General features: G+C 40.1%; 1 protein-coding gene across 2 annotated transcripts in view; it reads left to right on the plus strand.

Annotated features, from left to right (window-relative positions):
- SMARCAL1 (SNF2 related chromatin remodeling annealing helicase 1) overlaps positions 1–15,765 on the plus strand; it is a 34,378-nt gene that overhangs the window by 11,852 nt on the left and 6,761 nt on the right. For both annotated transcript variants that reach the window (XM_021526184.2, XM_077784957.1), the window contains exons 8-11: positions 602–760; positions 2,511–2,576; positions 10,230–10,370; positions 15,427–15,645. In XM_021526184.2, coding sequence (XP_021381859.2) covers positions 602–760; positions 2,511–2,576; positions 10,230–10,370; positions 15,427–15,645 — 585 coding nt within the window. The remainder of the gene's footprint in view (positions 1–601; positions 761–2,510; positions 2,577–10,229; positions 10,371–15,426; positions 15,646–15,765) is intronic.

The raw sequence follows: 15,765 nt of genomic DNA on the forward strand, positions 1-15,765 counted from the left end.
GTAAACATTGCTATATTCAATAGATGCTATTGCTATAGATCTTTACTGCTTAGAAGTAAACATCTACCAATTGCTACAGATGTTTACTGCTTAAAATTCTGTTTCAGAACTATAGGTATCCTATTGAGTGAGAAAACTAAATTTCCCTGTAAGCAGTGGTCACAGTATTCTCTGGCTCTGAGCATAGCAGGTACCTTTCTCAGGAGGTTATGTGCATTTCCGCTAAAGATCAGATTTTTGTTTGGTTTTTTGGGGTATTACTGGGGTTGGTTTGTTTTTATTTGTTTCTTGGTTTTTTGGGGTTTTTTTTGTTTGTTTGTTTGTTTTTCCCCAGTAAGAAGGAATAGGGTTTGAACTTTCCTTGCTGTATAAAATAGATATTGCCTTGTAGCCTGAGTTCTGTTCTTGATGTTCCCCTTACCAGGAGGTTGCTTACCATGGGAAGGCTGCTTACCCTTACTGTGCTCCAAAGTGATGTCTGATGGTGGATGGGGTGGGTCCATGTTCTAAGTATTTGTGAAGATGTTCTGTCTAGTGCTTTGGGATCTTGACAAAGAAGATAAGCACCTGAATGCAATTAATTTCTTTCCTCTTCCTCCAGGCATTCCACAAATGGCTTCCATCCTTGAGTCCAGGAAGCACCAATGTCATAGTGAGTGGGAAAGACAACCTAACAGGAAGCTTGATCAACATCATCAGTTTTGATCTCCTCAGCAGGATGGACAAGCAACTTAAGAGCACATTCCAAGTAGTTATTGTTGTAAGTGGTACATGAAAATTTTCGAGTCAATTGTATGCTGCAAATGGGGTAGCATTTGTACAGCAAAGAAGTGTGAAGTGAGCCTTATTTAGGACTGAAAGTATCTTGCAATTGTGGCTGTGATCACAGCTGTCTTCATAAGTACAAGCATGAGGTTTGTCTGAAACCCTTTGAAATAACTAGTAGAGTTGATTTCCTTTGTGATTCCTATGGCTGTATTTTCACTTTTACTGGGTATGGTGTCTCTCTGATTTCATTGTGCGTGGTCATGTCCTCTGCTGGAGGGAAAAGTGTTTAATGTGGTGTGTCAATACAGTAGTCATGGAATTGTATCTTCTTAAGTCTTGGACTTCAGGGTGGTGTTAGTGTTTATCCAGTAAACCAGATAACGTTTCAACATCAAGTATGTGGGTAAAGCATCAAAAAAATCTCCCTTAGCTTGTGCTCCACTGACAATCAGCATTAAGCCTTCTTTGATCATTTGCATCGTTTCTTTCATAAATTACTGCAAATTCCAGTTTTTATCTTTTTACAGAGCCACAGTAAATGGCATTTTTCTGGATTTCAGTTACTAAAAATTGAAAACATGTAGTGTTTCAAATCCAGCTTGGATCAATAGAGAGCAAAAGTGGTATATGTAGCTTACTATGAGTATTTGATGTTCTCAGTCTAGTTTTCAGCATACACACACCTGCCCAAAAGTCATGATAACTGGAACATATTAATCTTTCTGTTTCTCAGCATCAGATGGGAATGTGGTAATAGATGGAGTTCTTTGGAGACCATGCTACTCATAGGGGAACTGATAATTTTCATTTTTATATTTTGTCTCCTACACACACTCTGACTAAACATTCTGTCAAGGTGGAAATGCAGATTATTATGTTTGTAGGCTTGAGACTACTGCCTTGGAACTTTCACCAGCCCTGAACTGGCAGATGTTTTTTCTTTGTGTTATATGTTCAAATTTGGACCCTTGGTAGGTTTTTTACAGATGAGAGTAGTCCTAGTGCTTGCTGAGCTTTCCTGGTTTTTCTTACACTCTTCTTCTGGTGACTGAAAATTAGTGTAGCTTATTTGTTATTTAGGAGGGAGAAGGCTGTGTCTGAGAGGCTAAGCAGTTACATTGTCTTTGCATGCTTGTTTCTTCACACATGGAAAGATGAGAATATACCCTTGGAGGTTGCCAACTGCTTTTTGTGCCTTAAATTCTACCTTTACTATAGCAGTAGAAGTGAAGCCCATTTGAGGGTCTGAAGTAGGAGACTGTTACCCACCTGGTGAGCCCTATCAGCAGAACAGTTGGATCTTAATTAGATTTCTTTTTTCCTAATCATTTGCATTAACCCCTTATTAAGGGAGATGGCACTGTATAGGCCTCCTATGTTTGCTGCATTTAAAAGACACATAAGGGCAAATGAGTATCAGTTATGGAAGTAATATTCCTCTTTCTCCTTCCCTCTCCAGCCCCCTCTGCTCATTTTTTTTTTTGGTGTTCATTTATGATTCATGCCTACGATGTTTGATTTTTGTTCTGTTTGCTTGCAGCTGCAGGTTTGAGTGCAGGAAGCCTGCTACTCTGCATCCTGTCTTTTTGTTTAGAATTTGATGTGACTATCTCAATGCCTGAAATATCCTGTATCAACGGCCTATAATACTAGATAGCTGAGAATACTGGGAATTTGTTCTGTGACCTGCATTTGGACTATGGATCTGAGCTGACTTTGCTTTCATGCTTGTTTTGTTTCAGGATGAATCTCATTTCCTGAAGAACACAAAAACTGCACGCTGCCAAGCTGCCATGCCTCTACTCAAGGTGTGTAAGCTGGGTGCCAAAGCTCTGATTGCTAACATCAGGCTCCTGGGGCAGTGTTGCTCCACTTACCAGGTTTAGGAGCCAGCGGCTGAATTCTTTAGGTGTGTAAGGGGAAATTGAAGTAATAGTTTAGATCCAAGACTGAAATTTGGCTTTACCACTTGTTTCCTTACAAATATTAGATGGTAAAACCTAACAAAACAACTTCTAAAGCTCAGTATAATTGTGGTACTGCCACTGATGAGTTCTGTGATGACAGGGAAAAGGGAATGTCAGAACTTACTGAATGTATTCAGGGAGAGTAGACAGAATGTAGTGGTGTCAAAATAGCTTGTTAGATTAAAATAATCATTATCAGTTACTTCTTGGCACACAAATTGTTGCTGCATGTCAGAATGGCATTCCCTAGGGCCCTTCCCTGTTTTTAGGGTTCTAGATTGTTACTGCAGGTTTACAATATATTTGTGTGGCCAGGGCTTAGGAACATTCCTGCTGGTTACATGTACAGAGCTACTGGGAAATGGCACAATGTGAGGTTAGTGGGACAAATGGCCTACAGAAGGGAGGCAATAGTCAATGATAAGGGACCAGGAGAAATGTAACTTCTAAGGTTTGCCTGTTGTGCTGGGATCAAAGAATCAAATTCATCTCTAACAGATACAGATTAAAGTTATGGGTAGTTTCTAGACACTGCAGGGTCTGTACATTGGAAGAAGGTAGATGCAGTTCCTCTTCAGTTCACCAACAGTATATATAAAGAGAAGATCTGATCTGTGATGGCTTTATAGCAACCACCTGTAATACGCAAGATTCTTAATGGCTTGCTGGAGATGGTTGTCCTTGAATAACTTGGTTGTTCTCCTTAAAAGCCTGACTCGTGTCTTCTCTTGGTTTTCAAATCACTTCAGGCTTTTAATGTTCAGAAGCTTAAGTAGGAGGTCCAATTCTGTGAGCAGTTTGATATACAGTAATTGGGGTGTATGTCTGAAAATTGTGGAAAATAACAAATTCTCCCTCATTTTGAGCAAAATGCTCAAAAAACAGCCTCATCCTTTGCTACTTGAAGCTTTGTAAGGATCAGCTTGTCAAAATTATTTGCAGGCTGCAAGATAGGAGAGTGAAAGATGGTAGCTGTTAGGCAGAGGTTAATTGCCTGTATGCACTTCTTGAGAATTTACAGTTTTATGCTGTCACATCACTGGTCTTAAAGAATCGAGAGCTGATGCTTCTGAAACTGAATTTCTGTCTTCTGAAAGCATTAAGAGTTTCATATTCATATTGTGCGTTATCTCACCTGCAATGAGCATGCAGTACCGGATGTTTTGTGTTAGATGTTCAGGTAAATTCTGTTTGCCTGGTTGCTGACTAAAATTTCTGAAGTATTTGCTGTAATAGCCATTTTTCTTCTCTCCTTGCTTTCCAACATAGGCATTTTGCTCTAAAACTATCCCCTTTGGCAGCTCTGTCTTCAGCTCCTAGTGAGTGATGCTCTGGTCACTCCTGGCACAACACATCACACCAATATTTTTGTATTTGAAAGAACTGCCAAAATATCTGGAGCTTTCATCACTTAAATACTATATCTAACAACTATGCTATGTGATACTTACAGTAAGTAGCCAGTAGGGTAGAAATGGGAATATATTCATTATTTTAGATGATACCCTGAAATTACTGAATAAGAGGTGTGGCTAAACATGCTGCTGAGGATAATGTTCTTGCCTTCTCTATGTTAAAAGGATTTGAGTAGCAGTGGGGCTCTTAGAAGAGAACAGAAAAAGGTCTAGCTGTAGGCAAGTCCTTGAGAGGTAAGCTGCTTCTAGTACCCCAGTCCCTACCTTAAGGTTACAGTGTGCAGCTGTGCCAGTGCTGTAACTGGAGCTAATGCATGCCTTGTTTGTCTACCTTCTGAGCAGTGCCACTTCTAACTGCTAGCATAATACTGCTTTAAACTATCTGAAATTGCCATAGATGGTGCTATTTCCTATGAGGATCTCAATGCCCTAAAGTATAAAAGCTTGAACTGAGTTTTAGGGACCAAAAAAAAGAAACCTACTTAAGAAATATGATCCTTGGTCCTTTCATGCTACAAAGATTTATGAGTCCATAATGACACTGGACAGGTCTAAGTTAAGTTAAAATGTTTTGGAGACAGGAGTGTTTTTCAGTGCTATCCATACTTAATTTCTTTTATCCTGATAGAATCTGCTCTTTTGACTTCTCCATTTGAATAATAAATGAAATACATAAGTTGTTGCAAGTGTTTATACAGAACTGCACAATAATTGGATTAAACTGGTGCATTGATAATAAAGATGACATACCTTGGATTTTGGTTTCTAATTTGTCTTGTTAGATAGCCAAACTGAATCTCCACCTCTCAAATCTTTATCTCATTGTTACAGCATTTAAAGCCTTATTTTACTTTTAATGTCTGATATTGACCCGTTTTCAAAATGAAGTGGTGTTTTTAGCCACTCAGTCATAATTCATCTTTTGCTGCTCTCTTGTAGATATTGCAGAGTAAATGTGGTGTAGACTTGTCAAGCAAAGTCACCTAAGTTTGCCACTTAGGGAATTTTTAGACATCTTTTTAATATTAACAAAAGCTGCAAATTTTGTGTGTGCAGCGTTCAGTATCTTTCCTGACGTACTTAGCTGCTACCCTTACAGAGATTCAGAAGAGTTTTACTTGAGACAGAGGAAGAAATTTTGAAATGGCTGCATGTATGCAGTTGTTGTGCCCGCTGCCTCATGGCTTACCCCAGGTTGTCATTAGTTTAAAGTAAATATATAGACATGTTATGCCAAATTTACTGTTAGTGGACAGAACTTTGAGAGGAAACTTATAACTGCATGAACAGACTGAGATAGAATGAAATAGCAGCAGCAAGATGTTTAGGCCATATATCTTATTCCCTTCATGTTCCAGTGGATGTGCAAACTTGTGGGTGTGCAGACTTGTAGATGGGGGAGAATGCTTTGTCTGCCTAAGTGAAAGGAGGTGGTAGAGTTTGCAAACAGTCTGTGTGCATCCCTGCAGAATTATGGAGAAGGATGGATTCAAAACTGTAGTAGAAAACAGTCCTTTGATGTTTGGTCATGTGGCAAAGATGCTGCTTTCAAAGTCAGCCAGCTTTCACGCCAGCAGGTCTGTGCTGGCAGCTGCCTGAGATTTGTCCCCAGCTGCAGCAGCTCTCACTGTACTCAGGGGCTAGAGGTTGCTGTGTTCAAAGTGGTCTTCGTGTCTTGTTTCCATGCACATCAAAGTGAGAATAGCTTCATACTGTTGGGCTGTAGTTGAGTCACCAAAAGGCCTTGTTAGGCCTGGCATGTCTTTCCCCCTAATTCAAAGCTGTGTCAATTGGTTATAGGACCTAATTGCCATCTTGCTGTTTTCTTTAGTTTCATGTTTGGGACTAAGTTTTCCTAGGCATACTGACAATACTGGTTGTTCCCTTCACCTCTGCCCTGGATCTGCTTCCCTCAGAGGCAGAAAGTGTCAATAGTGTTACACTTCTTGTAAGCATTTTGTTTTTTTCTTCTAAGATTATACTGGCTCAGAGACACAAACATAGGAGAGGGAGTATACATACTTCCAATATCCTTAAACCAGCAAAGCCTCAAGGATGTGGATGGAGAAGAAACAAACAAACCAAAAGTTTTTCACTGATTTGTAGTGGGATCTCTTGGGTACCAAAGTAGAAATAATTCTACTTTTTTTGACCTGCCAAGGTGCTGCATGGTCTTTATTCTGTAATTTCATGGAATACTGCAAGCCATGGAAACTAGGGAAGGTCCCAATGGAAAATGGATGAGTTATTTGGGAGCATGACAATAAGTAGTGAAGAACTGCACTGGAAACTGATAAGTAAAAGGAGCTATCTAATCAAAAATTCCAATGGCATTAAATGTTCTTATACTCTTTGTGGTCTCTATGAGCATTGCTCTCCAACGCATGGATAATTTTACTAATTTGATTGTTCTCATTGAGCTGCTGTTCCAGTTAATAGTCTGATACGTATCCTGATGTTTGCAGGGTTAAAGGTCTTTGGTTTTTTTATGGGAGTCCAAATACACTGTGGCTGGAATCTAAACCTTTTATTCTTGTTGCCATAGAGCAACTTCAGAATAGTGGAGAGAAACAGGTCCATGCTGAAGGTAGAAGGTGAGAAGGGAACACAAAAATTTCTATTTCTGTCGGGAAATAAACTGCAGCTGTCTTTAGGTGCTACAAATCTGTATAGGTTAAATAAATAAACCTTTCCTTATTGTCACCTGCTGAGAGAAGGAACTTCATCTTGAAACTGAAGAAGCTGTGGGCCCTCAGGGCTTCATCTTCAGATCTGCTCTTACCTTCCAATTTCTTTTCCTTCTTGTAATAGGAAGGCAGTTTAATTTGTTTCAGTCATAGCTTATCACTGCTGTTTGACACACATTGTCTGTCTAGATGTAGGTTAACAACAGGGAAAAGTATTTATATTTTTTTGGAATAATTTTATTTTATGAAATGTGGAACCCGATCCCTTGCCCAAATAGGGAAACAGACTCCTGAAAGCAGCTGCTACTCTTCCCCTTTACTACATCTTCTATTTCATCAGGTGATTATTTTATTATGGTCCCTCTCAGATTTTTCATTTTGCAGGATAAGCTATTCTTAAGCTAAGCAGTTTGAAATGACACAGTAAGCAAAAACTGGGGACACGAGTAAATGTACAGCCAGAACCAGCCACACTGATTTAAAAAAGTATGTCAGTCTGATAGCATATGGCAGAGCTCCTGCTGGGAAATCCATTTAACACAGAGACAGTCATTGTATGTTAATGAGGCTCTTTGTGTGGTCAATTATTTGTCTGTCACATAACCCCTCTGCCTTGCCTACTCCCCTTTGAATCGTTGGTTGCTGGGTCTTGACCTCTAGAGTAAGTGCCATCATTTCATAAATTATTCTTTGACTTTCCAAAGTGACTTTGTAAATGTTTTCACAGCTGTGGAATTAATTCTTGCTGGTGTGTTTTATAATGGTACAAAGCCACATTTGTCTTAGGCTGCTTAGTAAATGAGAGCTGCAGACCAGGTCTCCACCAGCTCTGTGAGCTTCATGCCTAGCAGCTGAGCAGCTAACGTTAGTTCAGCTGTGTGGAAATAAGTATCAATTGATTACAAGATCTGATTTTGCTGGAAAGTCCTTTCTGGCCCCTGCAATCGTATTTTCTGTGGTGTTGTTCCATATTATTGTTACAGACCTTTGAAGAAAGAGGCTACGTGCTCACTCTTGGCAGCACAGAAGGTTCAGCAGGAAACAAGAACTAAGCAGTGATCAGTAGAGATTTCTCTGCAGGAGCAAATCTTTATTGGCATCTATTCAAAATGAGTTGCCACTAGAAAAAGAAATGGGAATCAAAGCCATTTCTTTCATCCAGAATTTAAGTCAACCTTCAACACTTGGAAATTTGTCATCTTGGAGGCTTTTTTTTTCCTTCTGTTCTTTCTTGAGCTCCATCTGTCACAGGTTTTAAAACTGAAAGGGACCTTTGGGATAATGAGTTAGACCACCTATGTTCCATGAAATTTTCTGGAACTAATTTCTGAGGTTCTTCACAGCTCTTGTAGAGTTAGTGTCTTTTGGGGTTTGGTTGGTTGTGTTGTTGTTGTTTTTATTGTTTACTTTTCAGTTTGTTTTAAATGGTTAATTAGAAGACATGTCACAGCCATTGGCAAGAGCTTGCAGTGGTTGAATACCCTTTCTGTTTAGAAATAAGTTACACACAGCAAAGCAGCAGCTGGAAAAGTTTAGAATTTACATAACCTGTAACTTCATCATCCTCTCTTTTGACACCTATTTAGGAATTGGGGAAGGAGCCTGAATAATTTTGCCTACTGGGGAATTAGTTCCAACCTCATCCTGTACAGGTTCCAGGAAACACCCTGTGAGAAGAGAGAACCTTGAGAACAGCATAAACACTTCCAACACAGTTGAGTTTGTGTTGCATTTATTATGTCCCTGGTCTGTTTTGAGTGTGTTCTTGCTTTAGCTTGATCCAGAGTTTTCTTACATGAGATGTCTGTCATCCCATGCCTTCATGTTTCCTTTTTCTGTCAGTTACTTTCTGTTGGTCCACGAGGAACAAGTTTAATTTGGAGGCTTCTTGCACTTGTGGGACTTTCTTGTCTTGCTTTTTAGCAGATTTCTCAGGGTAGCATCAGTTTCTTCCTCAAAGGTTTCTGCTACGTATCGGATATTATCTGGGTTCTGTTCAGTTGTCCTCTAGTGTTACCTTAATTTGTAAACAGGAGCTAATTTCTGCTTGATCAGTTTCCTCATGGGATATGATATCTCTGGTTTCTGTGACTCCTTCCTCTTTCGAGTAGCATCAGCACCTATGTGTTGTGCAAACTCGCACAGTTCTGACATGCTCAAAGGTTTGACCTCTCTTACTTAGTTCAGTAATATTCTGCTTTTTTAACTGTTCATGGGAATTGTCTGATCCTGGTGGTGATCACATTTCCCTCTGATCTGTTTAGTAGGGATTATTGGAGAAGGCAAGCCCCACCTTGATCACAGCCTATATATAAATAGCTGATAGAGTCTTGAATTAATTTCCGGAACTCTTTTTCCACAAGGTTTGGTTGGTAAGTGGATGAAACAGCTGAATAGATCTGGGTGACTTGTTGATCTCAGTGAAACGATAAAAGAATTTAATTTTCTTTTTCATTTAAATGTGAATGAGCTGTTGGTACAAATGTCACTCAACAATCTCTTTGTTATTTTAATGAACCTGCAATAAACCATGTAGGAAATTGCAAGGCACATGTAATTTAACTACAATATGTGAATTCACAGCAGTAGAAATTCATAGCTTTTGTCTAATAATAGAATTTGGTAATAGTGGCAGTATGAAGGTAGAAGTGTATCTTGGAGACTTTAATGTCTATAGTGTAATTTTTGCCCTTCTTCTTGGGAGCACCTACTTTAGATGCAGGCTTTCTGTCCTCTTCCTGTCTCCCCTACAACACATTTTACAACCTTCTTACATGATTTGTATTTATTCTCTCACATTCTAGCATCCAGCCAGATGTGCCTACATTCACCATTGGCTGTCAGATCTTCTTATCCTGCATCAGAGAGCTTCATTTTTTTCTCCTTGCTAATGTAATTTAAAAAAAAATGAACAAAGAAGTAAGAAAAAATCTTTCTTCTTTGTATCTCTTCTGCTTTTGTGAGAAAGACAGACTGCTTATGGTTTGCTGTGGCATGTTTACTATGAGAGAATTTATTTTGGAGGTGGGGGTGTACCTGTGAGGGTGTGTCATTTTCCTGTGATAGCGTATGCCATGTGAAAAGTTAACCCAAGCTAGTGGGTAAATGCTGATTCAGAAAGTAGTGTAGTAAAAATGGAAGTACCCTTCTCTTAGAGCATGTGGATGGGTATTAAGAAACTGTGTGGCTTGTCCTACTCCCTGGAAGTTTGAAGTACTGTGCTTGAATGTCTTCAGGCAGCGATTGCTGAAAGTACCTGTGAAGGTGAAGCACTCTTCTGTTTGGGGTACTTGAACAGGGGATCTGGGATTTTCTTTCAGGACTGTGGTGACTTCCTAAGTTCTGCTCTGCTGTGAGCTGTATGGTAATGATGCCCTGCTTGTTTTTCCCAGGCTGCCAAGAGAGTGATCCTGCTTTCGGGAACGCCGGCCGTGTCGCGGCCCGCGGAGCTCTACACGCAGATCGCCGCTGTGCAGCCGACCTTCTTCCCACAGTTCCACTCCTTCGGGCTGCGCTACTGCGATGCCAGGAAGGTACTTCCCTGGGAAAGTGGCTGACTGGGACTCTGCAAACAGCACTGATTTCCTTCAAAATGGGGAGGCTTTTCCTTCCTTCTTCTTTCTGCATGATATTACATCTTTTTGGAGAAAGTTTCTCTGCAGAGTAACATTCTGAAAGTTCGTAAGCTGAGATGGAGGTACTGCAGTGGTGGGCCTAAGACATGAAGGTGGTAGTGTTTCTTGCCTTGAAAGCCATGGAAATAAAAATGGGGGGAAAAATCCCCAAACAAATGTGGCCATAACTGGTGAAAGGAGCCTGTTCTTATCAGATCTTCCCCCACAAGTTTTTAAAAGGGTCAGAGTAACTAAGAGGCCTTTAAGCAGCTGTAGACTGGGGCTAATTGATTTTAGAAAAATAAAAAAGAGCAAGCAAAACAACCTAGTTCCCAGTCTTAGTCACTGTTTGATAAAGGACTGCAATAATTGCTTGGGATTTTGGATTTTATACCTCCAGGTAAGTAAAAAAATTGAAAATTTACAGACTATATCTTAGTATTCCACCCTCTTCTAATTTAGGAAATGGGTGCAATCCTCAGCATATTTTGAAAATAACTCCTCTGCCAGCTGCTCAGCAGTTGTTTCCACAGAGTTACTGAGTCCAATCACTGCAAGAATTTGGCTTTGCACAAAGCCAGCATTTGTAGCCACAATAGCAAATGTCTGCCAAGGTATGGGCAACTCACCTGTACTTGGATTTGCCATCCCTAGGGCTGTTGTGTGTGTTGGAACACACACTGCGAAGAGAAGAGCTGTTGCTGCTTTAGGATCTTCTGTTCTGGTTGCATAGACGCAAAAGAGGGACTCAAAATCTCCCTAATTTGGAGTGTTTAGCAAAGTGGTTGGAAACACCAAATGACCATTTCAGTCTTCAAAAATATATACTTAAGACCTGAATATTATCAGTGTATGCCATAAAAATAGTTACAGCTATTTGTAGGGCTCTTGTGTTTTCTTTTCTGTTTGGGGTAGGTAACATATTCCAAGTTTCCACCAAGAAGATTCTTACTGCAGTCTCATATAAAATTCTTGAATCCCCTTTTTCCTAGATCTGAATGCCCGTTTGGCTTTCATAGCCAGTGTAGTGCTGTTCTGTGTATGTCCAAGTGTGCAAGTCAGAGGAGCACTTAATTGGCTTTAGAAGTCAAGTACTAATGCCATTGATTAGAGAAAGGCTGTTAGCATACAGAATCACAGAGCTTCAGTCCTGGGTCTCCATCCATAGTAGGAATCATATGGAGGGAGAAGCCACATCTTCATTATCTTTAAAACTGAAAGATTCCTTTCTGAGCATTCCTTTCAGAATGGTTCCTAGAGGAAAATAGAGATACAGTTTAATCTTCTTGGTTTTCTGCAGTAAAAAGGAAAGTTCATTTGCAGCATGTGAGTCTAAGTAGGTTTGGAATTTGATAAGCCCTCTTAAGGGTAAAGTCCTGCACAATTAACTGTCATTTAAATTATGAGGCAGATGAACCTTGGATAAAAAAAATAAAATTGTTTTACAGGATCCAGGTTGTAACAGTGTAAATGACTTTTTAACCTTCAGTGAAACTCAGCATGGAGGTCACAATCCTCTATCAGCTTACCTTCAAAACCTTTCAGGATTTCTAGTACAATTTTCTTTCTATGTTTGACCTGCATCTCCTAGACAGTTGAACATTGTTGGGCTTCTCCATACTGACCTGGGACATTTTGTTACAGTTAATGTCAGTAAACGATAGCATGAACCTAGGAGGAATTTGGTTGTTTGGAGAAGTGGGGCTGCTGGAAGAGAAGAGACGTAGATAGAATAAAAGATGGGACTGCTGAATATGGGTTGCCATAGATCCACTTGGCAATGAGAAAATTTAAAAGGTGATTGTAGTTGGTTCCTTCATGACTGTAGAGTATCCCTGACTCTGTTAGGAGTTCCATCCTCTCTGAAGAACTGCTGTGGTACTTCTGCTGTCAGTATTCAAACAAGTTCTGCTGTCTGTCCTGAAATTGGAGGCATTTTGAGTGGAGGTAGAATTGCACACAACCAAAGAGTCTTTGCAAGGCTTTTGAAGATGTCTAAGGATGAAGGGTGTTAGGTAAAAAATGTTTCAGTATTATAATAAATCCAATTGCACTATGAGATTAAAGAGAAATTGGCAAACCTGATCCATTCAATCTAAAACTAAAGTCTGACTACTTTCTGTTTCAAGATTTTATGACACAAAATTGCAAATACCTAGCAGATCTGATTAGAAAAGTTACAGAAGTTTATAAATTTTTATTAATTCAACCTCCCAGCTTCTGTACTTTTAAAAATGCAGCAAGTGAAATGTCACCTGTTGTTTACAAGATGTCCCAAGACTGTTTCCCAAAATACATGCTGTGAATTCATTTTTCAAATTGGCTGACGTTGGCAAATATTAAGCAATTTCTATCTGAGCACATGCTCTGAATTTGTAAGAGTTTGCCAGCTTCTGCTAACACTGTAATAAGTTTACTGACTCATGTAAGATGCTGTAACACTTTGGTAAGAAAATCACAGTTGGAAGCATGTGTTCTGGAATGTTATGGATCAAAGTCAGATGTGTATTTTGGCAAAATAAATGTCCCTCTCTTTTCTTTTCCACAATAGGGCATGCTAAAGTAAATTTTAATAATTCCAAAAGTAATTATTTCTTTGTAACTAGCTAGGTGCAGCACAGACCTAGAAGGTTTCATTGTATGCAAATCTTTCCATCACTGTAAGCAATATATAACCTAAACATGCTGTGGGGACTGTGCCTATATGTGCTTTTTAACATGACAGTAGATGGTATCTTGGCTCTGTTTGTGCCTTGTTCTTTGCCTTATGAGGATGCTGCTCTTCTGAAATCAGTTTGGCTATGTGGACACAGAGCATATGTATACTTGCTTGTTATGGAAGTGCAAAGTGGGAAAACATGGGCTTTTAAGTGGCAAGAGGTAGCCTGAGGACTATCCAGGCCCCACAGCAGGCCTTGCTGAGCAGCTTAATCATGTTGGTCCTTCCTACTCACCTACCAGTGCACTGGACAGTGTGGGCAGTGGGCACAGCACCAGGGGGTCCTTCTTGGTTCTGTCCATCTCCTCTGCTGGGCCCAGGGAGCCTGAGAAATGCAGAAGGGGAGCATAAAGACTGTGGCTCAGCAATGGCAGCTTTCATGCAGAATGCCTAAAGCTAATTAACCCAGGTAGACTTGAGCTAGCTTTCCGTGGGCCTGAGGGATGCATCTGTGTTGCACTCGGTTTCAGGGAAGCAGAGCAGTGATACTCATGCTGTTTTTTTAAGGGGTTGGCTGAGATCCAGCTGGGCTTATTAACTCTAGCCCTGCACCACTGGGCTGTTGTCAAAGTTTTAATTCTACAGAATTCAAACTGGCTGTGTGTCTAGGGTTTGGATTGTTTCCTGCTTTAATGAACCAACTGTAGCTAATCAGCTGATGCCATAATTATGTAGGAATAGATTAAGTCAGATGAGTTTAATGATAGCCATAAGTACCAGAATGTGAAGTCAGTTAATGGTTCACATCAGTACAATATGGCAATAGGATTGCAGATTGTTTTATCTCAGCCTGAAGTAGGAACATTCACTTTTGGATACCAGAGAGGTCTTACTTGCCTATAAGCTCTTTGATTCCTCCTCTTCCTGTCCCACATTGTGTTCTTATCCCTGTTCATCCAAGCACCAACCCGTAATACAGTCAGTAGCCTAACTAGCCTTATGATTTATTTTTGTCTCTTGTGATCTAGGAGAGGATGGAGGATGCAGTGAATCTTTCTCTTTTACTTCCATTTATGTGTTGTAGCAGTTTTCTCTTGGGGAAGACAAAATCAATAGAGATATTTAAGGTTAAGTCTATTTTATCAATTAATATAGCTGTCGAGGCGCTGAGGCTCCTCACATCTCCATTATATGCATTTCAGGAGGGTATATGTAGTGGTTTACTTTGGATTGTTACTCCAAGACCAGAGGTTGTATTTTTGGACACTCCCAATATTATTTAGAGCTAGAACTATGAGAAAGATTTCCCCTCTCTCCCCACCTTGGTCTTTGGTGTTCCTGTAGCTGTATTCTCTATACTTATTTGCAAAATTGCAGCAGAAAGGTTTCTTTTTTCCCTCTTACTTCAGCATTAAAACTGTATTGCTCTCTTCTCTGAAAGACAATTGTCTGAAAGATACTTCTTTTGAGGAATGTACCAATTTTGGTGCCACTGCTGTTCTTTCTCAGAGAACAAAAGATAGGCTGTGGGGTGCTGGTAGGAGAATTGATGAGCTGAGCTTAGTTGAACAGGTGTATATTGCTTGTATACAGCATCTTGAAAGATAGGCCAGGTTCAGAGGGATGTGCTTCAAGAAGGAGTAAATTAATGGCTTGTTCAGAGGAACTTTGAAGTGATGATGCTTTGAAGAGACAATGTTTGGAATAATGTCTTTTGGGCCACAGTTTATTTCTGGTTTGCTTGAGTCTGAGCCAAACACAGTAATGGCAGAAACTATGCCAGGAAGCAGAACAGGAGTCAGGTCACAGTGCAGAACAGGCAGTTCTGACCTAGCATGTTAGACAAGTGTAACAACTCTGTGAAGGCATCTGGGTTAAGGATGTTTGTCCTCATGCAGTTAGAGAATATTTTTGTGTGTCTCTCTGCTTAAAGCTGAGATAAATGTGCATACTGCAGTGAATTCTTTTGGCCTGCTCAAAGCTGCAAGTGGAGAGCAGCAACACCTTGCTGTGTGAGAGTGAATATCAGGGCACAGGGCTGGAGAAGGGATTCTTGCCACCTTTCTGCATGGTCTTCTTCCCTGCACCTCCCTGGGCTCTTGTAGATAGGAAAAAAGCGAAGCTTGTAAGTAACCTTTTTATGTTGAGTGGATTAAATTGTATGCTTCTACCTTATTGCCTTTTTTGTCAAATCTCCTGCTGACCATCCAAGTTCTTGCCTTGTCCAGATTCCCTGAAAATTTATTCTGCATTTGGATCGTACGCAGAGCAGTCTCTTACAGGTTTGACACTGATAACTGCTTTGATCTTTCCCAGATGCCATGGGGCTGGGATTACTCTGGATCATCCAACTTAACGGAACTGAAAATTTTGCTGGAAGAGTCCATCATGATCCGACGTCTGAAATCAGATGTGCTTTCCCAGCTTCCAGCAAAGCAACGCAAAATGGTCGTGGTGGCTCTTGAAGGCATTAGTGCAAAGACCAAAGCTGCCTTGGCAGCCGAAGCAAAGAAGATGGCCAAAGGATATGAAAGTGTAAGTCAGAAACTTATTTTCACAATGAGCCATTGCTGTTTCGGGTACTTTTATTTTAAAAAACTTTTTTGTGAAAAAGCAGTACCCCAAGTTCCAAAGGTCAGAGCCACACCTTATGTG

Source organism: Lonchura striata, chromosome 8 (assembly GCF_046129695.1).
Source record: "Lonchura striata isolate bLonStr1 chromosome 8, bLonStr1.mat, whole genome shotgun sequence".
Lineage (NCBI taxonomy): Eukaryota > Metazoa > Chordata > Aves > Passeriformes > Estrildidae > Lonchura > Lonchura striata.